The sequence below is a fragment of the Podarcis tiliguerta genome, assembly GCF_965153285.1.
Source record: "Podarcis tiliguerta genome assembly, chromosome: 10".
Classification (NCBI taxonomy): domain Eukaryota; kingdom Metazoa; phylum Chordata; class Lepidosauria; order Squamata; family Lacertidae; genus Podarcis; species Podarcis tiliguerta.
This window is the reverse complement of record NC_139543.1, coordinates 69,119,135-69,142,522: the sequence shown is the minus strand read 5'-3', so window position 1 is coordinate 69,142,522 and position 23,388 is coordinate 69,119,135. Positions and strand designations below refer to the sequence as shown.

The 23,388-nt window shown below is 47.8% G+C and overlaps 1 protein-coding gene and 1 long non-coding RNA gene across 2 annotated transcripts in view; both read left to right on the top strand.

The window, feature by feature from the left end:
- LOC310659319 overlaps positions 1 to 23,388 on the top strand; it is a 112,738-nt gene that overhangs the window by 41,208 nt on the left and 48,142 nt on the right. The gene's annotated exons all lie outside the window — the stretch shown is intronic.
- Positions 75 to 18,053, top strand: LOC310659144 (carboxypeptidase A1-like; the record flags this gene model as incomplete). The annotated part of the gene is made up of 11 exons (XM_083402310.1): positions 75 to 139; positions 2,074 to 2,155; positions 5,617 to 5,751; positions 6,486 to 6,584; positions 8,434 to 8,535; positions 9,034 to 9,135; positions 11,875 to 11,985; positions 12,111 to 12,201; positions 14,506 to 14,705; positions 16,546 to 16,630; positions 17,756 to 18,053. The coding sequence occupies 11 exons, from the start codon at positions 75 to 77 to the stop codon at positions 17,941 to 17,943; spliced, it is 1,260 nt and encodes a 419-aa protein (XP_083258436.1). The 3' UTR covers positions 17,944 to 18,053.

The window sequence follows — 23,388 nt, the reverse complement described above, 5'->3', positions numbered from 1 at the left end:
TTACACTGTGGATGGAATATAAGAGGCCTTGGGGAGGCACCTCAGTTCCTAGTGGCTGTCCCGTCTTGGCCAAAATGAGGAGTCTCCTGTGGTTTGGTGCCCTCGTGGCTGTTGCGTTCGGCACCGAGACCTTTGTGGGGTACGTAGACACAAGATCGGGGGGTCCGCGTCGTCATTTACCTAGCTCCACTTTCCATCTCCAGGTAGCAGAGAGAGAGACAGACAGACAGACAGACAGAGAGAGACAGAAAGACAGAAAGACAGAAAGACAGAAAGACAGAAAGACAGAAAGAAAGAAAGAAAGGAAGAAAGGAAGATGGAATAGTCCAGGGAAATGGAAAAGCATGACTTGTTTTTCTGTGTGTGGTTTTTTTTTTACTTGAACCAACCTGCAGCTGGTTCTGCATTTTATTTTATAGGTTTTGTTTTCCACATTTCATTTCATTTTTTGTTTATTTTTTGTTTCTTATGTTAACTTTTAACATTTTGATTGCCCCAAATTGCTCAAACCTACTCAAAGAATTCAATATCTTCTCAAACCAATCCTCCTATTAAGATTTTTCTAATTATAACTTAAATATCCACAAAGTCTCCTGCAGACATTAGTCGAACAAGTCCAGGTGCGTATTTTTGGGCACTGTTTTGTGAAGTATACTCCACATTTTCCCCATGCTTTTTGAAACTCTTGTCTAGTGTGATCTCTAATTGCCTCTGTTAATCTAGACAGTTTCATAGAATCATAGAATCATAGAGTTGGAAGAGACCACAAGGGCCATCGAGTCCAACCCCCTGCCAAGCAGGAAACACCATCAGAGCACTCCTGACATATGGTTGTCAAGCCTCTGCTTAAAGACCTCCAAAGAAGGAGACTCCACCACACACCTTGGCAGCAAATTCCACTGTCAAACAGCTCTTACTGTCAGGAAGTTCTTCCTAATGTTTAGGTGGAATCTTCTTTCTTGTAGTTTAGATCCATTGCTCCGTGTCCGCTTCTCTGGAGCAGCAGAAAACAACCTTTCTCCCTCCTCTAGGTGACATCCTTTTCTATATTTGAACATGGCTATCATATCACCCCTTAACCTCCTCTTCTCCAGGCTAAACATGCCCAGCTCCCTTAGCCGTTCCTCATAAGGCATCGTTTCCAGGCCTTTGACCATTTTGGTTGCCCTCCTCTGGACACGTTCCAGTTTGTCAGTGTCCTTCTTGAACTGTTTGATATACAGTGGTACCTCAGGTTAAGAACTTAATTCGTTCCAGAGCTCTGTTCTTAACCTGAAACTGTTCTTAACCTGAAGCACCACTTTAGCTAATGGGACCTCCCGCTGCCACCGCACGATTTCTGTTCTCATCCTGAAGCAAAGTTCTTAACCTGATGTACTATTTCTGGGTTAGCAGAGTCTGTAACCTGAAGTGTCTGTAACCCGAGGTACCACTGTAATATAATATAATATTATTATAATCTTTAAAGTGCTAAGGGCCTCTAAAGGTCTTAATCTGGCTCTGCTTGCACCCTTTCATAAGTAATAACTGAAGGAGCAGCTATGTTGCAGGCATTTATTTGATATCTGGTGCTCTACACAGCAAGGAAACCTCTGGTCTGCTGCTTGAGGTGAATTCCTTTTTGCATCTGCTGAAGAAAGAAGCACTACAGTGGCACCTAGTGATGGAACACAAGTATTACAGCTCTAATTTAGATCACCAGCTAAACCAGGCATGGCCAAACTTTCGCCCTCCAGATGTTTTGGAACTACAATTCCCATCATCCCTGACCACTGTTCCTGTTAGCTAGGGATGATGGGAGTTGTAGTCCCAAAAACATCTGGGGGGCCAACTTTGGCTATGCTTGAACTAACGCAGGTATATTGGGCATTGGGGAGGTGGGGCGTGGAGACACACCTTCCTCTGTCCCATTCTACCAGTGCTGCCTGACTAGACAACCAGCAAGCACAGAAGCCCGTGGGGGGAATTCAGCTAGCCAGCCACAGAATGACAACCATGTTTATGCTTCACGAAAGCCCATCGTCAAGCGTGCTATTTGATGGCGGCAAAGGCTCACCTAACTTGTCTCTGCAGTCACCAGGTGCTGAGGATCTTTGCTGCAGATGAGTTCCAAGTGGAGAAGGTGAAGGAGCTGGAGGCTCTTGAGCATCTTCAGGTAATGCCTTGGAGCAGAGATGCAGGTGGGGTTGTTTATCTCTGTTCGATGTAACACCCCGTCATGGACTGGTTGAATGCAGGGTGTGCTGGACCCGGGGGTAGCCTGAGCCACACGTCCCAGGTCCGGTCACGAAACCAAGGGTTCCACGAGGAGTCAGTCTGACAGGGCCAGGGCAGGACACGAGGCAGGAAACCAGGCAAGGACAGGCACAGGATCACAGGCAGGTTCTGGCAAACAGCAACGTTGCTCCCGCAACCTGGGGCAAGGTCCGACAGCCTTTTATCTCTGTCGGGGTAACAGCCGGTCCTGATCCCTCGGCGACTTACCTCCCTGTTTTGCCCGAAGGCGAGCACTCCTCCTGCGAGTACTCAGGTCTCTCCTTCTCTCAGACCTGAGTCTCTGCAGCTCGGGAGACGTCGGTGGGTTACTAGACCCAGGGGCCGCCTCAGCCTCTCCTGACCCTACCAGCAGTGGAGCAGCTGTAAGTGATGGCCCAGCTGAAGGCAACGAGGTCATCCCCGCACCTGGAGCCAGGGCAGGCTCAGGCCCCTGACTCGGCCCAGCTGGTGTTTGTTGCAGGGGAACCTGTGCTGACTGGGGCTCTTCAGAATCAGGCCCCAGACAAGGTTCAGATGCCGCCTGAGGCAAAGGATCCGGTGCAGATTGAGAGTCCTCTGGCTCCGAGTCTGAGCCTGAGTCCCAGGCCATCACAGAGGGGAGCGGTGGAAGACATCAGTTGGGGAACCCCAAGGGAAGAAGGCCTAGAGCCTGGGGAATGGTGGTGGAACGACCATGAGTGGTCAGGGGGAGAAGAGGGAGAAGACTGGGAGAAGGAGGTGTCAGAAGCTGAAGAGGCAACAGGGCTTAGTGAGCTAGGAGAGGCTGTGGCAGAGAGCAGTCTAGAATCAGCGGTAGAATCAGAGGTGGGAGAGGAGGAGGGCTGAGAGGCAGAGATGAGTCAGGCTGGTGAAAAAGACAGGGCGTCTCCCCTCCTGCTGCAACCAGCTCCCCTACCTCTGGTCTCCCAGAACCAGGAGAGGGGTGAAGTAAGGGGAGCAAAGGCAGGCATGCTGGCATAGTCTCAAATTGTTTGGGAACAACCTGGAAGAGGAGGAGACTTAGGCTATGGTTACCAGATTTTTTTTCAATGAATCCGGGGACACTTTTTTTCCCTTTTTTCTTTTTTTGAAGCTGAGTAGCAACAGGGAGCCAGTAGTGGGAACGTGTGAGGCAAAAGACCCTGGGCCCAAGCACACATGCATATTGTAGGCAAAGCCCTTCTTTCGCACCCTGTGAAACATAAATGTTTTTTAAAAAACTGGGCAATGGCACACCGCCCACCCGTGACTCCTGAGCCTCCTCCAATCTCCTTCCCCCTTTGTTTTGACAGATCGGGGGAGACTTGGGAGTTGCAGGCGGGCGGCTGTTGCCGGGGGGGGGGGGGCACACGATTTCTCTGCCAGGCAAGGTGCAAAGCCTTCTTTCATACCCTGTGAAACAGAAATGTGCAGAGTTTTTAAAAAACTGGGCAACGGCTGGCCGCTCGCGACTCCCGATCTGTACCACCAGACGTCCCCAGTTCCCCTTCGGCAGTGGCAGTTAGCAGCCCGGAGCCAGCCTGGTAGCGCAGTTGGCTCTGGCTGGCTTCAGGAGCTGCTCGCTGAGTGGCGCCCGCCATTTTTCCTCTACAGAAGTCCCTATATGATGTGTTGCACACAAGACACATCATATGGGGACTTCTGTAGAGGAAAAATGGCGGGTGCCACTCAGCGAGCAGCTCCTGAAGCCAGCCAGAGCCAACTGCGCTACCAGGCTGGCTCTGGGCTGCTGAGGCTGCCGCTGTCACGTTTCCTGGGGACAGATTTGCAAATCTGGGGACATTCCGGGGACAGAATTTGACCAGGGACAGCTTTGCAAATCCGGGGACTGTCCCCGGGAACTGGGGATGTCTGGTAACCCTAACCTAGGCAGCTGTGGGAAGGAGGGGACCTTCAGTCCCCACAACTGCCCCATGGAGCGAGATCTACTGGGACGAGTTGCTGTGCTCACTAGGCCTGGCCTCCTGAGCATAGCTGTCAACTTACAGATTTGAAAATAAGGGACCAGCAGCCTCAAAAATAAGGGATCAGCAGCCAAAATAAGGGATTTTCAGAGCACAGGTATGTTCGACTTCTGAGCCCCTCCGAGCCAAAGGCAGAACGCCCAGCCAGCAGCCAAACGAAGCCTCAAGCGGTGGTTCCCACAGCGCAGCAACCCGGGAAAGGGGATGCAGCAAAGAAAACCACCGTCACCTCTCCGCTGGGAAGCGCTGAGCAAAGGCGAGTCCCCAGGCAACGCGGCCGGGCACAAGGCATGCAAGCTCCACCCCCCAGTCGTTCTTAGACTCTTTATTGGGTGAGCAACGCAGCCAAGCAACCCAGTTGGAGCCTCCCTCCTCCCTGGCCGGCAGGGAGGGAGGGAGAGGAACTGCTTCCTTTGAAACCCGGGAAATTTAAGGGACATCATCAATAAGGGACAGCACTGGGACATGGCGCTGGGATAGGGGAGTTTCCCGCCAAATAAGGGACGGTTGACAGCTATGCTCCTGAGTCGACCTTGTGTTCAGGAATAAAGACTTGGCTTCACTGGTGCCGTGTGATTTATTGCCTGGCTCCTGCCCCTGACACCCACCCTGGGACCTTACAGCGAATGGCAGCTGAATGGAGGTATGGAAGGATAGGCAGAGAGATACCATATTGGCCTGAATATAAGCCGCAAATAAGCAGCACCTTTGAAATTCAGGGGGGGGGGGATAAAAAAAGACAATACCCAAATATAAGCTGCTCCCTTAAAATTGGGTTACAGGCTGAAAATCGCTGCGGTTAGTAGAATCGTAACTCTGAGCCAATTTAAGCCTTTGATCTTGCAAGCCCGCAAAAATTACTGTACAACGGCTAAAATCGCAAATCACTATTGCTACAATTCGGCAGGCACTCACACCTGCAAATGGCAAATGAAAAGTCTCAAGCTTGCAAATCGGCAATGAAACATTTTTCGGTTCCGATTTACCGTATGCCTGTTTCAGCAGCGATATTGTAAAAGCCATTTTTTGTAAGGTGGCGAACTTAAGCCGTACTTTAACTTTTCACTGTCGGAATTTAGGGGGGGGGGAGTAGATAAGGGCTGTAACTCAGTGAGCAGAACATCTGCTTGCATGCAAAAGGTCCCATGTTCAGCAGAAGGTCACAGGTTCAGTACCATCTCCACGAAGGGCTAGGAATGTCCCGCCTGAAACCCTGGGCAGCTGCTGCCAGTCAGTGTCAGACAATACTAAACTAGATGGAACAATGTCTGACTCAATATAAGCCAGCTCCCCAGGTTCCACAGCCAGCAAGGCAATTCTTACATTATTGTACCACAGGAGAGATCATAAATCTTACGCCCTGCACATATATTAAACTAATACTTCTCTTCTCCAGCTGGATTTCTGGCGCCACCCAGTTCACTCCGAGTTCCCCATAGACGTGCGTGTCCCATTCGAGAGCCTCCAAGGAGTCAAGGTGTTCCTGGAATCCAACCGCATCCGTTATTCCATCATGATCCAGGACCTTCAGGTCAGTGGCCTGCACAGATGACAAGGGAAACGGGCGCAGGTGTGTGTGGCCTGCAAAGCAAGGCCTGGCCCAGTTCTGACCTTCAAGACTTCACTTCTACCACTGTCTAATGGTAGGGTTGACCCTGCTGTATAAACGTGTGTGTTGTCAGCCCTGAGACCTGACACCAGGGCCGGCTGCAGGTTCTTGAGGGACCTCAGGCAAGCCTCCCCTCACAGGCTCTGACTGAGTCTACCTTCTCACCGCCACTATCATGCTGGAGACAAACCTCTGTAACCTAGGCTGTGTACACACTACAATGAATCCTGAGCATGGTAGTTTATCTATCACGTAGTTACAATTCCCAGCGAAGCTTAACAAACTATGGTGCCCAGAATTTTTTGAGGGGGGAAATGTGTTTCAAGTGTGCTTTAAAAGTATTATGTGTATGCTGTCCAAATCATTGACACCTCAGATATATGCTGTGTACACACTCCCCTTTTCACTGGCAGAGTTCAAAGGCTTTATTCATGCAGGAGCAGGAACTATTTGAAGGTTATAAGAGAGAACCACAAAATGGCTCAGCTTTTAGGGGCAGAGTTAACTTAGAGATTTCACAAGTAAGTGCGGGCTAGGTTGCTAGACAAGCCGTGGTTTAAAGTAACATGTGCATTAGCTACAAACTCAAGAAAAGGGAGTGTGCTTTTCTCCAACAACCCCCACTCCTCCCTGACTCTTCCCATTGTCCCTTCCAGTCACTGGTGGATGAGGAGAAGCTTTTCATGTCCCGCCAACATTTTATGCCCCGGTCGATTGAGACATTTAACTATGCTTCTTACCACAATCTGGATGAGGTGAGTGAAATAAATGCATACTTGTTGTAACTGCAAATATCCCATTTCAATGTGATTATTTTGTATGGGGAGCAAAGACATGGGTTTAGGAGAGAAGGTAAAAATATTTTCCAGCTAATGCTCTGATAGCAGAAATACTTATCACTTTTTTTTGCTGCTCTAGGTACACTTCACCTCTCCTGTTTATTGCTTCCTGAACTTGTAATATCATTGGATGGGATGGGATGATGTCATGACTATGCTAGGCAACCGAAGGCCTGGGGGCTGGATGTGGCCCAATCGCCTTCTCAATCTGGCCCACGGACAGTCCGGGAATCAGCGTGTTTTTACATGAGTAGAATGTGTCCTTTTATTTAAAATGCATCTCTGGGTTATTTGTGGGGCATAGGAATTTGTTCATTCCCCAAAAAAAATATAGTCCGGCCCACCACATGGTCTGAGGGATGGTGGACCAGCCCACGGTTGAAAATGGTTGCTGACCCCTGTGCTACTGTATATAGTCAAACAGGTTTGCCAATGTGGGGACAATACTGAGGGTTAACCAAGCCACTTGGGAGTGAGGGCATTCTGGGCTCATCACTTCACCAATCCAAGCCAATCAGAGACCACGCAGTGAATAGGATGTGTAAATAGCCAATCAGGGGTGGTTATGTCGTGACATCACCTTGGGCAAAGTCAACTGAAAGAGCAAGCGAGCGAGGGCAATGGTAGTGGATAGGTGGACATTTTTGCAAGTGTTATTAAAATGTCATCAAACATGGGGGATGCTTTTCAAGCTGCGGAGGATAGTCCAGAGGGAAAGTGTGCAGAACTGGCTCACCCACCTGGAACTCATTGAAAGATAAAAGTGGTATATAAATGGGAAGGTAAAGGGACCCCTGACCATTAGGTCCAGTCATGGCCGACTCTGGGGTTGCGGTGCTCATCTCGCTTTATTGGCCAAGGGAGCCGGCATACAGCTTCCGGGTCATGCGGCCAGCATGACTAAGCTGCTTCTGGTGAACCAGAGCAGCGCACGGAAACACCGTTTACCTTCCCACCAGAGCAGTACCTATTTATCTACTTGCACTTTGATGTGCTTTCGAACTGCTAGGTTGGCAGGAGCAGGGACCGAGCAATGGGAGCTCACCCCGTCACGGGGATTCGAACCGCCGGCCTTTTGATCAGCAAGTCCTAGGCTCTGTGGTTTAACCCACAGCGCCACCCGCGTCCCTATAAATGGTATATAAATGTAATAAATAAGAAGAGATAGCAGCTGTCATCATTGGGGTGGTGTGTGTATAGTAATGGTCTCTCTACTCCACGGTACATGGTATGTGCAAGTCAGGTGATTTAGCCCACCCCGCAATTTAATTGACTAACATTGCCATGTAGAACACAATGTGTTATGTACTGAGTTGAATAGGATCCAAAAGGCAGCAGTCTGATTGGTCATAGAACAATAGGATTCAGAATGCAGCAGCCTGATTGGTCCTAGAACAATAGGACCCAGAATGCAACAGTCTGACTGGTCCACAGGAGCCACCCAATCCAGCTCCAGGTGGAAGTGAACCCGCAACCTGATTGGCCCACAGGTGAATCCTGGAATTAGCCAATCATGTGGGGCCCATTGTGCAAATAATGTACATAAAGCAGACATTCTGGGGGAACTTCGATTCCTCCTCACCACTATGAGCTGAATAAAGAGCATGAAATCCACTCTTGACTCTGAGTATATTTCACAATGGAAAATAAAGCCTTATTTCAGGGACCCCTGGAGTCTTGACGTTTGCTTTCTTGAGGCAGAATTTCAGAACACAGACTCTTACAGAGACACACTTCACTCCAGCCCTCTCTCTCTCTCCTCTAGATCTACGATTTCATGGACCTCCTGGTGGGTGAAAACCCCAAACTGGTCAGTAAAATCCAGATTGGGAAGAGTTACGAGGGCCGACCAATCAACATCTTGAAGGTAATTTGGACAAACAAACATCAATTTCCACTCCTGAACTTCCACATCTCTAACACATACGGATATAATGTGTTAATATTTCGGCCTTTAAATATTGGGTCTCCAACATGGCACCTGTGGGCACCCCGACTTCTTCAAATACTTCCTTCTGGCATTCAACGGGACCCTTGTCCCTCCTAATTTTTATGTTTTGAGAAATTGTTTTCTGGGAAGTTGGTTTTGCGGTGTGTGTTTCAAGCACTACCAATTCTCCTTCTGTGAAATGGGCATTTTGTGGCATCCATAAAATTTCCTTAGATTTTTCAAATGTGCCCCCAGGCTCCAAAGAACTTGCTTTAGGGAATTTAACAAAGTGCTCAGATTTATGGGCCTGGATGCTAAGATGCCACTTTCAGTACCCGGCATTCATAGGGAGCTTGCAGGCCCATCAGACTTGGAGACAGCCTTGCGGAGGAGAAGGCAGAAATTCAGATCTCTCTTTCTCCTCTTTCCGCACAGTTCAGCACCGGGGGAAGCAACCGGCCAGCAATCTGGATTGACACCGGCATCCACTCCCGAGAATGGGTCACTCAAGCCAGTGGAGTCTACTTTGCAAAGAAGGTAAGGTAAAGGTAAAGGGACCCCTGACCATTAGGTCCAGTCGTGGCCGACTCTGGGGTTGCGGCGCTCATCTCGCTTTATTGGCCGAGGGAGCCGGCGTACAGCTTCCGGGTCATGTGGCCAGCATGACTAAGCCGCTTCTGGCGAACCAGAGCAGAACACGGAAACGCCATTTACCTTCCCGCCAGAGTGGTACCTATTTATCTACTTGCACTTTGATGTGCTTTCGAACTGTTAGGTTGGCAGGAGCAGGGACCGAGCAACGGGAGCTCACCCTGTCGCGGGGATTCGAACCGCCGACCTTCTGATCGGCAAGTCCTAGGCTCTGTGGTTTAGCCCACAGCGCCACCCGCGTCCTTTGCAAAGAAGGTATTGGCTGCAATTTAGTCTCAGAGGCACACATTTCATATGGAGGAAGAAGGGCTCAGAGCTCCATTGGCAACCGCCGTCCAAGAATGAACCGCCCATGTTCAGAGATGCCAATGCTGTAAGGATTTCACAACTTCGTGGCTGCATATTCACCACTGAAAGCACCCTTCCCAAAGAATCATGGGAACCGTAGTCTCCTGCTTAGAGCTACAATTCCTGGCACCATCGTGAACTACACTTCCCAAGATTCTTGGGTGTGGGTGGGTTTTAAATGGTGTGCATGCACCCAAATGTGTCCATGTACTAGGGGCACAGAACCCAACATCTTCAGAATGTCATTGTTTATTTTCTGCTAGAAGTTTCTAGTCTTCAAGGCTGCTGAGCAGTGGCGTAGCGTGGGTTGTCAGCACCCGGGGCAAGGCAAGTAATTTGCGCCCCCTAACCCGGGGCAAGGCAAGTAATTTGCGCCCCCTAACCTGGGGCAAGGCAAGTAATTTGCGCCCCCCCCCGCTGCACTGTCCCTCCCCCAGATAGTCCCTCGCTCTCTCTCCGCACCGCACGCCTGGCACCCTCCCCTCCACAGTGGGCGGCGACCCGGCGGCTCGGATCGGATTCGCACAGCCAGCACTGCAGTGAGAGAGAGTGAGTGAGCCAGGTAGGGGCAGAGAGCTGCGAGTGCGAGTGCGCACCCCCCCCAGATGTTGCGCCCGGTGCGGCCGGCCCCCCTGCACCCCCCACGCTACGCCACTGCTGCTGAGATAGACTTGGTGTGGCATCTCAGAGGGGGGCACCAGGATTCTGAGAGAGGAGTGCAGCTTCCATGTCTTGCATTGCCTTGGTCCCTTCCCATGGAAATCCAGAGTGAAGCTGGCTATCCAAAAGTGCAAATACATCCTGGTTGGTTTATATTTATGCCAATCACAGGATTCAAGGCTTCCAGACCTGTTTGATCTCTGATAAATTATTAGTTGTATTTATTTATTTCTTAATTCATTCAGATTATATCCCTTTCTTCCTCCTTAATGAGCCCAGGACAGCAACTGACATACATAGGCAACATATAACAAAAATAGTATTATCTGTTTGTATTGAAATACTTGAACAGTTTGGTTTGATTTACTTGGATGCTGTGGTGTTTATTGATAGGATTATATTTATGGGAATGCTGATTGCTAATTTTAACACCTTCTTATAATTCTGAGCTCCCTTGAGCTCAGTGGTGCTATCACAAAAGCCGTATCCAAATAATAAATCAAATCAAAGGTCTTCTGGAGAAATTGATCTCATCTGCAGTTGTGTTTTCCTTCTCCTAACTATAACAAACACATTTCTCGTCTAGAGTAGATGCTCGCTACTTAGCAAACACAGACTAAATTGAAAAATATATTATTTATTATTATAGTTATTATAATTACCGCATTTATTACCTGCTGTTCACCATCGGGTCCCAGGGTGGGTCGCAAGAATCTAAAATTCAGAATTAAAAACAGCCCCAGAACAGTCGCAAGAATAGGGTGGGTCCTGAAAATACACCTGTCAGGTGTCAAGGGCCAGTGTGGTGTAATGGTTAGAGCACTGGCCTTGGACCTGGGTTCAAATCCTCCCACTTGGCTATGTTGCTCACTGGATGACCTTGGGCCAGTTGCTGCCTGTGGCGATCACACACAGGGCCCCCGGACGTTTGACAGTCTATTGACCCTGTGCCGCCTCTGCAATTGCTTTTACCGCTGCCACCACCCCGTATCTCACAGTCAGTTGTTCACAAAAAGAAATAATCAAGTTTATTTTTAAATGCAGGAACAAGCTTATGGTTTCAGTTAATTTTTCTCTTGTCAGTTTCTTATTCTTAGTTCCTAACAACTCCAAACTGATTATTCCAACTATCTATCTGACTCCACCTAACAATTCCTCTCACTATCTCACAATACAACTCTACCAACCCACACCTAAACCTCCCTCTTCCTTCTTCAACTCCCAAACCTCAACTGTCTACTTCACCTGACTTTCAAAACCTCCCACTCTAACTTTTATTCCCCCCTTGCATTCTCACTGGCCAATCACATCACACCTATTTTAACCCTTTCCTTATGACCCATCCTAGGAGGCAAACGCCACACTGCCTCTCAGCCTAACCAACCTCACAGGGCTGTTGTTGGGATTAAATGAGATGTTGGGGAACCATTTCTGCCACCTTGAGCTCCTTGGAGGAAAAAATGGTGGGTCATTAAGGAAATAAAGGAAAGATGGATGGAAGGCTGGAAACGAAAAGTGTCTTTGTCTTTGTCTGAAGAAGCCAGACACAACTCTGCCTACGAATGATGATGGACTCTAAGGCTCTGTCCCATAGCTCTTCTCTTTCGTCCCATTCAGATCCTTGATGGCTACGGCAAGGATGCCTCCCTGACCTCCATCCTGGACAACTTCGACATCTTCCTAGAAATTGTCACAAACCCAGACGGGTTTGCCTTCACCCACTCCAAGGTATTTCTTTCCCTTTCAAGACTCTGTGTTCAGAATGAAGCTGGTAGATTGAATTACTCATTCAGCTTCAGAAGCAGCTCTGAAAGTTCTGAACTTTGTTGATGGGCCTTTCCTGGCTGTTGCAGAATCGCATGTGGAGAAAGACAAGGTCTAAGAACAGCGGGTCAACCTGCATCGGAGTAGACCCCAACAGGAATTGGGATGCAGGATTTGGAGGTAAAGGGTTTTGCTTCCTCATCCCCCACCCTGATGGGGGGGGTGAACTTTTGTGAGGCCGAGCGGAATATGATTGTTTAGCCTGGAGAAGAGGAGGTTAAGGGGTGATATGATAGCCATGTTCAAATATATAAAAGGATGTCATATAGAGGAGGGAGAAAGGTTGTTTTCCGCTGCTCCAGAGAAGCGGACACGGAGCAATAGATCCAAACTACAAGAAAGAAGATTCCACCTCAACATTAGGAAGAACTTCCTGACAGTAAGAGCTGTTCGACAGTGGAATTTGCTGCCAAGGAGTTTGGTGGAGTCTCCTTCTTTGGAGGTCTTTAAGCAGAGGCTTGACAACCATATGTCAGGAGTGCTCTGATGGTGTTTCCTGCTTGGCAGGGGGTTGGACTCGATGGCCCTTGTGGTCTCTTCCTACTCTATGATTCTATGATTGTCTGAAGGGATCCAATGCGCCATGGCGCAGGATTTGTTGTTGTTTAGTCGTGTCCGACTCTTCGTGACCCCCTGGACCAGAGCACGCCAGACACTCCCATCTTCCACTGCCTCCCACAGTTTGGTCAAACTCATGCTGGTAGCTTCGAGAACACTGTCCAACCATCTCGTCCTCTGTCGTCCCCTTCTCCTTATGCCCTCCATCTTTCCCAACATCAGGGTCTCTTCCAGGGAGTCTTCTCTTCTCATGAGGTGGCCAAAGTCTTGGAACCTTAGCTTCAGGATCTGTCCTTCCAGTGAGCACTCAGGGTTGATTTCCTTCAGAATGGAGAGGTTTGATCTTCTTGCAGTCCATGGGACTCTCCAGAGTCTCCTCCAGCACCATAATTCAAAAGCATCAATTCTTCGGCGATCGGCCTTCTTTATGGTCCAGCTCTCACTTCCATACATCATTACATGTACCTAATTGGGGGTGTTGATGTAGGGTGGAGCACTATCACTTGGAGGTAGAACACACAAAGGTCATTGTTTCAATTCCAGCCTCCAGTTAAGAACACAGGAAGCGTTTGTTGGATCAGGCCAAGGGCCCACCTAGTCCAGCACCCTGTTCTCATGGAAGCCACTGAGATGCCTGCTGGAAAACCTCAAGCAGGACCCAACACCATTGGGGATTCCCCACTTGGTTCCTTCCACCATTCTTCTGTGTCCAACCATTCATCATTCCTGTCAACTCATTATGGCAAAATGCAAAACCTCCAGCCCCAGACTCCTAGACTGGAGCTAGAGTTCTCCAGTTTGGGTGGCCATCTGTCATGGAGGTTTCAGTTGAGATTCCTGCATTGCAGTAGGTTGGACTAGATGACCCTCAGGGTCCCTCCAAACTCTGCAGTTCTACGATTCTCTACCAAAAATTGAGGTGTGCGTGTGTGATTGCAGGGGATCCAGTGCTTTTTTTCTGGGGGTATGGATACCCCTAAACCAGAAGTTCTCAACTTGTGGGTCCCCAGATGTTGTTGGACTACAACTCCCATCATCCCAGAGCTCTGGCCTTGCTAGCTAGGGGTGATGGGAGTTGTAGTTCAACAACATCTGGGGACCCACAGGTTGCGAAAGGCTGCCCTAAACATTTTGTGAATCTTTGTACTTTTGTCCATTTACTGCATTTATTTCTCCCGATTTGAACTATAAAATGGTGGTTTTCTTGAGTGAAAATGAGAGTACCCCTAAACATTTTTTTTTAAAAAAAGCACTTGAGGGGATGAGTCTCAAACCAACATTTAACTTTATCGCGTAGACCTGCCCTTATCAATTCATGGGTTGTTGTTTTTTTAAAAATAATATTTATTAGAAGTTTCAAAGTTACACAAAAAAGAAAGAAGAATTAATGAATGTTAGGAAATGTTGGAATGAAATTACATGACTCTAGTAGAAATATTATAAGGAGTTAAGTATAAATAAATTTTAAGGTTTTGATGGTAAGATAAGGTTAAAATAAATTCAGATAATTAAATGATAGAAAGCAGTGAAAGACGGAAAGGACTTGCTGATATAATTAACAACTGGAATACAAAAATGGGAGGTGTGAGGAGGTCGAGGAAATAAGTTAATGAAAGATAAGGATAAATATTGGAGGTGTTTTTAATTGTTTTTGTTTTTTTTTGTTTTGATGTATTGTGTTTTTGGTTTTTTTTGCTTTCTTTTAATGTAATTTTTTACTCTTTTCTTTTTTTCTCTTTTCAATTCATGGGTTTTTAATGTCCAAACCAGCGGGTTATGGAAGGGTTGCATCACCAAATTGCCTTATCTGAATTGTTCCTGATCTACAGCAACCACTGAAACAGTGCTTTTTTGTGTGCATTACAGAGGCTGGATCCAGCGGGAATCCTTGCACCGAGACCTACCGTGGCCCCTACCCTAACTCTGAGCCCGAAGTGAAAGCCATTGTGGACTTTGTGAAGAGTCACGGCAACATCAAAGCCTTCGTCTCCATCCACAGCTACTCTCAGCTTCTCCTTTATCCTTATGGCTACACCAGCAAGAAAGCAGCTGATCAGGCAGAGCTGGTAGGACTCCATGGCTCAGTCCCCTCCCTTAGGGACGCGGTATCCGTGTGTAATGAACCAGCAGTAGACCCCCGGAGGGGACAACTTGTGCCGCTCCTGCTGAATCCCCATTTCAGCTAACTCCACACCCCAACCCAAAAGGCTTTGTAAGATCAAATCACTCCTCCACCTCACCACTCAACTGGAGGTGTTCTCCAATGGACTTCCCGTTCCAAAAGCTGGAGAAGGAATCCCAAGCTATCAGGGAACCGTCTCCCATCACTTATAAAACCTCAGCTGGCCATTCTGAACTACAGTGGTGCCCCACAAGACGAATGCCTTGCAAGACGGAAAACCCGCTAGACGAAAGGGTTTTCCGTTTTGGAGGTGCTTCGCAAAACGAATTTCCTATGGGCTTGCTTCGCAAGACAAAAATGTCTTGCGAGTTCCTGCGGGGGGTTTTTCCTCCCCCCCCCTTTTTCCCAAGCCGCTAAGCCGCTTAACAGCTGATCCGCTAATCCGCTAATAGCGCTAATCCTCTAATGGGCTTGCTTAGCAAGACAAAAAAAAGTGCAAGACGAAGAGACTCGCGGAACGGATTCTTTTCGTCTTGCGAGGCACCACTGTACAGTGGTACCTTGGGTTAAGTACTTAATTCGTTCTGGAGGTCCGTACTTAACCTGAAACTGTTCTTAACCTGAAGCACCACTTTAGCTAACGGGGCCTCCTGCTGCTGCCGCGCCGCCGGAGCACGATTTCTGTTCTCATCCTGAAGCAAAGTTCTTAACCTGAAGCACTATTTCTGGGTTAGCGGAGTCTGTAACTTGAAGCGTATGTAACCTGAAGTGTATGTAACCCAGGTACCACTGTACTAAAAAGCTGTCACTTCTGACAGCAGCTGAATGAAAGCCAAAGTGATGGGGCTGTCTCTACTGTGACCTCTTTAGAACAAGAGGGGTAAGAAGAAAAAGAAGCACACCTGGGAGACACCTTATAAGGTGTGTTTTTTCTTGTGAAGTACCACCAAAACAGGAGGACATACAAAGATTGGGACCCCAAGCATGAAAACATTTCCTGTAGGGAAAGAGGAGCTGGCCTAGCACAGAAAGGAGAAAACTGTGTAAGGAAAAAGTGCAGAAATTAAAATACAGTGGTACCTCGGGTTAAGAACTTAATTCGTTCTGGAGGTCCGCTCTTAACCTGAAACTGTTCTTAACCTGAGCTAATGGGTCCTCCCGCTGCCACCGTGCCACCACCGCACGATTTCTGTTCTCATCCTGAAGCAAAGTTCTTAACCCGAGGTATTATTTCTGGGTTAGCGGAGTCTGTAACCTGAAGCGTCTGTAACCTGAAGCGTATGTAAACTGAGGTACCGCTGTAAAGGTAAAGGGACCCCTGACCATTAGGTCCAGTCGCAGAGTACTCTGGGGTTGCGGTGCTCATCTCGCTTTATTGGCCATGGGAGGCGGCGTACAGCTTCCGGGTCATGCGGCCAGCATGACTAAGCTGCTTCTGGCAAACCAGATCAGCACATGGAAACGCCGTTTGCCTTCCCGCCAGAGCAGTACCTATTTATCTACTTGCACTGGTGTGCTTTCGAACTGCTAGGTTGGCAGGAGCAGGGACCGAGCAACAGGAACTCACCTCACTGCGGGGATTTGAACCGCCGACCTTCTGATCGGCAAGCCCTAGGCTCTGTGGTTTTAGACCACAGCGCCGCCCGCTGAAGGGGGTAAATTCTCCCCCCACAAGCCTGCATCTCTTAGGTCACCTTTGTTATGTAGCAGTTCTCATCCCATGCGTTTGACCTTTCTCGATCTCACTTTTTCTTCCTCTCCTTCTGCCCCTTGTTCCCTTCCAGGACGCTCTTGCTCAGAAGGCAGTTGAAGCCCTTACTTCTCTCCATGGAACCAAATACAGATATGGTAGCATCATCACCACCATCTGTAAGTGACCAAACTTGTGAAAACAAATGTGGTCCTCCAAGCCGCCAGGGGGCAGTCAAGTACTTTGAATTGAACTCTACCTTCTCAAAGAGTATAATTTTCTATGGAGGTTGCAGTACTGGAGATGCTCCAATGCACATCATAGAATCATAGAATTGGAAGGGACCCTGAGAATTATCTCGTTCAACCCCCTGCAATGCAGGAATAGGCAGCTGTCCCTTAGGGGAATCGAACCTGCGACCTTGCCGTTAGCAGCACCATGCTCTAACCAACTGAGCTATCCAGGTGATATACCATCGAACCCATAATATGCTGTGCTACTTGAAGACTGGCAGGGCCAGTTGTAGATGCAGCAGTTGCTGAGCATGGATGGGCAGGAATTAGGACAGAACTGGTATTTACAGTACACAGTACAGTCTATTCACAAAATATGGCTTTCCTGGGCATAAGTCTTTTCTACAATTTTTTTTAGGCCAAATGCAACAGCATTCATTTAGGCTACGCCTGCAAGATTCATGTGGCTGCTCTGTACGGGTGAAAAACTAGAGATTCCTGTGTAACGCTTAATTTGCTGACATTTTGCTAGGAGAAAAGAGGTTAGAAGGAGTGTGTGGAGGGGAATTGGTTGGGGAGAGATGGATTATAGAAGACCCAAGAGAGAAATTCCCATCCTCTGGATACCAGAAACATCTGAGTTTCTCTGGCTTTGAAAAGCTTCTCTTAAAAGTCTCTCCTACACAATCCAGGTTTGATTCATAACCATGAAGACTAGAAACCCACTTGCTTTTTAGAATGTTGAATGTGCTTCTTAAGGCATCACACTTTTATTATTTCTGAAGTCAAATGTATTCCTAGATGAGATAGCAAACAACCCAGAGTCCCCCCTCTAAGCAGGTGTGTTGAACTGGGTCCAAGCCTTATGTCAGCTGAGAACTGCTTGGATGCCAAGCTATTAAAGAGGATTAACAGAGTCTACCCTTTACTTTCAACCAGAACCCTAATGCTGAGTTTCAAAGCATGCACAGGACAGAAATTAAACTTTTCCAGACGGGAAGAGTAGCAAGAGTTGTATAGAAGAGATGTGATGCGGTTGCTTTCTTTTGTGTACCCATTTCCTTGATCTAGACCAAGCAAGTGGTGGAACCATCGACTGGACCTACGAACAAGGCATCAAGTACTCGTATACCTTTGAGCTGCGAGACACGGGCCGTTACGGGTTCATGCTCCCTGCCAGCCAAATCATCCCCACCGCTGAGGAGACATGGCTGGCCCTGATGGTCATCATGGAACACACACGAGACCACCCCTATTAGAACCAAAAGTAGGAGGCAGTCATCTCAGGAGACAACTTTGCAACCAACACACAGGAGCCTCCTTGGTAATAATAAACACTTGGAATGAGTACAGAAGTAGCTTTTCCATTGCCTTGTTGTTGTTGTTTAGTCATTTAGTCGTGTCCAACTCCTCGTGACCCCATGGACCAGAGCACGCCAGGCACTCCTGTCTTCCACTGCCTCCCTCATGCTGGTAGCTTTGACAACACTGTCCAACCATCTCGTCCTCTGTCATCCCCTTCTCCTTGTGCCCTCCATCTTTCCCAACATCAGGGTCTTTTCCAGGGAGTCTTCTCTTCTCATGAGGTGGCCAAAGTCTTGGAGCCTCAGCTTCAGGATCTGTCCTTCCAGTGAGCACTCAGGGCTGATTTCCTTCAGAATGGAGAGGTTTGATCTTCTTGCAGTCCATGGGATCCTCAAGAGTCTCCTCCAGCACCAGAATTCAAAAGCATCCATTCTACGGCGATCAGCCTTCTCTCACAAATAATTGCCTTACTCTCACAAATAATCCCTTCCAATTTACACACATGTCCTGAACGCTCACTTTTCTCAAACAAAAGAATTCGAGTGATCGTAGAATTGTAGACCTGGAAGGGACCCACTGTCATTTAGTTCAACCCCCTACAACGCAGAAATCATAGCCAAGAAAGGAATGTCCTTTTGAATATTTCCATGAAAGAGTTTCCTTGCTATTGTGCTAGCAAGCAAAGCTCCTCACGCAGAGCAGCCTTAGATAACGCCAAAGAATGTTTCACTTCAGGCTAGTGGCTCAGGAGTCCTTTACATGACTACCTATGTGTGGTCATAGAATCATAGAATCATAGAGTTGGAAGAGACCACAAGGGCCATCGAGTCCAACCCCCTGCCAAGCAGGAAACACCATCAGAGCACTCCTGACATATGGTTGTCAAGCCTCTGCTTAAAGACCTCCAAAGAAGGAGACTCCACCACACTCCTTGGCAGCAAATTCCACTGTCAAACAGCTCTTACTGTCAGGAAGTTCTTCCTAATGTTTAGGTGGAATCTTCTTTCTTGTAGTTTGGATCCATTGCTCCGTGTCCGCTTCTCTGGAGCAGCAGAAAACAACCTTTCTCCCTCCTCTATGTGACATCCTTTTATATATTTGAACATGGCTATCCTATCCCCCCTTAACCTCCTCTTCTCCAGGCTAAACATGCCCAGCTCCCTTAGCCGTTCCTCATAAGGCATCGTTTCCAGGCCTTTGACCATTTTGGTTGCCCTCCTCTGGACACGTTCCAGTTTGTCAGTGTCCTTCTTGAACTGTGGTGCCCAGAACTGGACACTGGTCACTGTTGGGAAAACCCAGAACTGGACACTGGTCACTGTTGGGAAAACTTGCAAATTGGGCTGTGTGTGTTTCCTGTCTGCAAACACTCAACACTTAGGCACCATTTTGTTATCAGCTTATGTAAGAGTGGATGTCATTCAAAGAGGACCCCTATCGCTATTTTACCAAACACAAGGTAGGTAGCCATGTTGGTCTGATGCAGTTGAAATATATAAAAAAATAAAAAAATTGTCCAGAAGCACCTTAGAGACCAACTAAGTTTGTTCTTGGTACAGTGGTACCTCAGATTACAGACACTTCAGGTTACAGACTCCGCTAACCCAGAAATAGTACCTCGGGTTAAGAACTTTGCTTCAGGATGAGAACAGAAATCGTGGCGCGGCAGCAGCGGGAGGCCCCACTAGCTAAAGTGGTGCTTCAGGTTAAGAACAGTTTCAGGTTAAGTACGGACCTCCAGAACGAATTAAGTTCTTTACCCGAGGTACCACTGTATAAGCTTTTGTGTGCATGCACACCTCTTCAGATCTGAAGAAGTGTGCATGCACACGAAAGCTATGAACAAACTTGGTTGGTCTCCAAGGTGCTACTGGACAATTTTTAATTTTTTTAATATATATTACCAAACACAAATGCATCTCAAGAGATATTTTGGACCACATCAGCGAAATCGAGGGTGGGGTCTTGTCATCTGGGCAGCCCAGGACCTCCATACACACTGCCTAGGCTTGCGCCCTGGAAAGTTCAGTTTGGTGTTGCTAGCATAGTGGTTTGACTTCACTCCTGGAGGCACACACTTCATTGTCTCTCGAGACAGCTGCCAAAAACTACAACAACTCAAATGATTTCTGCAGTTAATCTCCTGCAGTGACTTGACTGGTAGCCCATGCAAGAATCTTGTAGATATGGTGGACGGTTCTTATTTTATTGAGCTGAAAACAAAGTAAGAGGCAAAACTATACACAGAAATATCTGATCCACCCGTCATAAAAAGCAGGGCTGGCCAAACCGTTTGACATAATTAACCTAATGAGCAAAATATACAAAATCCACAAAGCCAATAAGAGGATCAAAGCAATGTCGAGCTGCTCTTCTTCCAGTGCCATGGATTAAGAGAGGCTCTTCTTCAGACTGCGGGATTCAGAATGCGATTGCCTTTCTGATACACAAGATGGCATTTGGAAGTCCAGGCCAGAAAGCTCAAGTCTTGGGGGAACGGAAACGAAACTGGGACAAAAAGACACACAAGCATCCAACACTTCATCAAGCATCTGCTTGATGAAACTGAGGTTCTGATCTAATGCTCAGTGGAAATGGGGAATCATGTAGTTTGTTGACTAAACAGACTCTTGATGCAGCTGCACAAAATGGTATTTGGGTTTAAGAAAAAGGACGTAGTACCTGAATTTCTAGTAAAAACACTTACTTGGTCTCAAACCAGTTTGCCTTCCTGCGTTTCCTCAAGGAATCCTGAACATTGCACTTTGGCAAAGGTTTACTAGAAAATCTTAGCTCACTTGTACCATTTCCAGAATTCCTTAGGCAGCTGGCAGTGTCCATAGGCTCCAGGTTTTTGTGTTTTTAAAAAAGGACTAAGAACTGCCAGCCAATAAAAAAGCAGGTGGAAAGGGAAAACACTACAAAGCTCAATCAGTCTACTGTGTAAAAAAAGACGATCACCGCAGACCAAGAGGGAGCGACACATATGCCCAGGGCAAACGTCAACCAACCACCAGTCTCGCCATTTATAATAAATACATGATATTTAAATACAACTCATTTCAAATGGTCAGGAAATCACTGGCAGGCGAGGCAAGGTTCAGGATAAATATGGGGAAGAGGAAGCGCAGAAGACTTCTGTGACTTGGTTACGTAAGGCAAACGAGCTTCGATGAAGGGCTTTGCCCACGCTGCAGACTGACCCAGACGCCAGACAGAATACTCACCCCCAATTCTTGGACCCCACCCTATTTAATAGCAGCTGCCCTTCGACAATCAGTTTTACAAGTGCTCAAGATGATCATGCAAATGAACAAAAATCAAATGGGAGAACTGCTCAGCAAGATGTCCACAAGAGCTTAAGGATATTGCAGATGACGTCCAACAAACAGCTGAGGAGTGAAACGCTCTCATGCCTATCTTAACATCCCCCAGTCTACAGAGGAGGCGCAATTCCAGCCTAATGTTAAAGCTAAGGGAAGGAACAAGCGAAGGCAGGAAAAAACCCAAAGAGAGCCAGGTGGCTGATGAATGCCCAACTCTTTAGTTGCTACGGGGGTTGGTGGTCACTTTTTGTAACCATGCAGAATTTGTTTCATATAAAAATAGAGCTCTTTAAAAAATTCTGTAGAAAAAGAAAAGCCCCAAAGGGTAGCTTTTCAAATTGGTGAAGAAAAATGAGTGTGACTGGAACCCATGTGTGCCACATGGAAGCCCTAGCGAGATCATTGCTTCTAAGATTTGAGATCCCTTGTACGGGGCGAAACTGAGATGCTGTAGTGTTGCTTCCAGGGGCTTATGAATGCAGACAGGGGTTAAAACGCCACCAGGGGTACAACTAGCTTGTAGAGTTAATGGCTGCAGTCACAACTTGAGAAGAAATAGATCCTGACGTTACCCAAATGTTCTGGGACTTTCTGCTCCCATCAGCCCCAGCTGACTTGGCCAGTGGCCAGGGATGATGGGAGCTCTGGTTCCAAAACATCTGGAGGGAACAGGTTGGGGGAGACTGCTCCAGGGCTATTTTATGACAGTGCCATATGGGGAAAGTTGAAGGACGGAAACAAGGCCAAAGTGTCAAATTAAGGACAGCAACCCTCGCCTGCATGAGGAACCACACACAGCCATATCCGTATGGGGTCAACAAAGGCAACTGATGTGGCAGAGACCAGTCTACAATTTAGTGCTTTAAATGGTAGGGATGGAGAGTGTCCAGGGAAGACTGGGCCTCCGAGGACATCTAAGGGAATCATCTTCGTCCGTGGAAAAAGCTTGTGGGATGATCTGGAAAACAGCATACTGGAAATCTGGGCAGATTTTCTCCTAGGAAAGGCCTGCAAAACGGGAGGCAGCTGGAATCTTGGATCTTTGCTCAAAGCGGATTGTACATTTATGGTCCCCACATGGATTCTTTCAAGCGAATATTTCCAGCACTAACCTTCCTTCTGTATGTAACGAGCGGGAACAGGAAAAGGGAAGCTCTCTCTTCCTGGGACCAACATGGGATACCATTGATTGTGGCTTTTACAGACCCCCAGTTGGTTCACATCGCAGAAACAGAGGTGACCCAGCTCCTCCTTTGGGGTCAGGAGAGGAAAACAAAGGGGCTTAGGAGGAGAAGGCTGTAAGCTCCGACGCTGCTAAGCAGGATCAGAGTTGCAGCAGTAAGCTGCCCATGACCTCTGGAGCGGAGATGTCCATGCCACAGACCCATTGGCACCATAGCTTAGGACTGCGAGCCAAAAGATAATTGCTCCAGTTTCTATTTGACACCGACAAGAAACCAGCTTGTCCTAAGAGCCAAGGCTGGGGAACACTAAGACCTCTCTGCCTCCTGCAAGGTGAACCACAGGTGGAAGGGAGAACTGATCTGACACTGATGCCACTCTGAGCTGTTCGGACCACAGCGGAGGTGAAGGCATTTTCTCCTGCGCAGCCAGCCGACTGCGCAAACTGTAAAAGAGAACGGCTGGCAGAGAGACAGAGTGCCACTGGCCTGCTAGTCGATGTGCCATTAATCTCAGGTGTCCTAGCAAGAGAAATGCCACAGGGGAAGGGAGAGAGAGGAGAGAAAAGGGGTCAAAAGGACTCCCCTTTCTGCCAACGCAACAAGCCAAGCAAATTTGCCAGAAGCTATCTGTATGTGAAACGCTGCCCTTTTGAGGTATGAGCGGCCTCAAAACTACCAGGGGTGGAATTACACCGCTCCATTGTGATGCTCAGCACCACCCTCGGAGGCAAACAAACAATGGAATTACGAAGTGGGACGGATACGCTCTCCCTCCACCACAACTTCTGCTACTCTCCCAAAATCAGGACGTTTTATTGAGAAGAGATTTCATCTAGGCTTTGCCTTCTATCCCTTGCATCTTATTTCCAGCATCTTTCACGATCTGGTC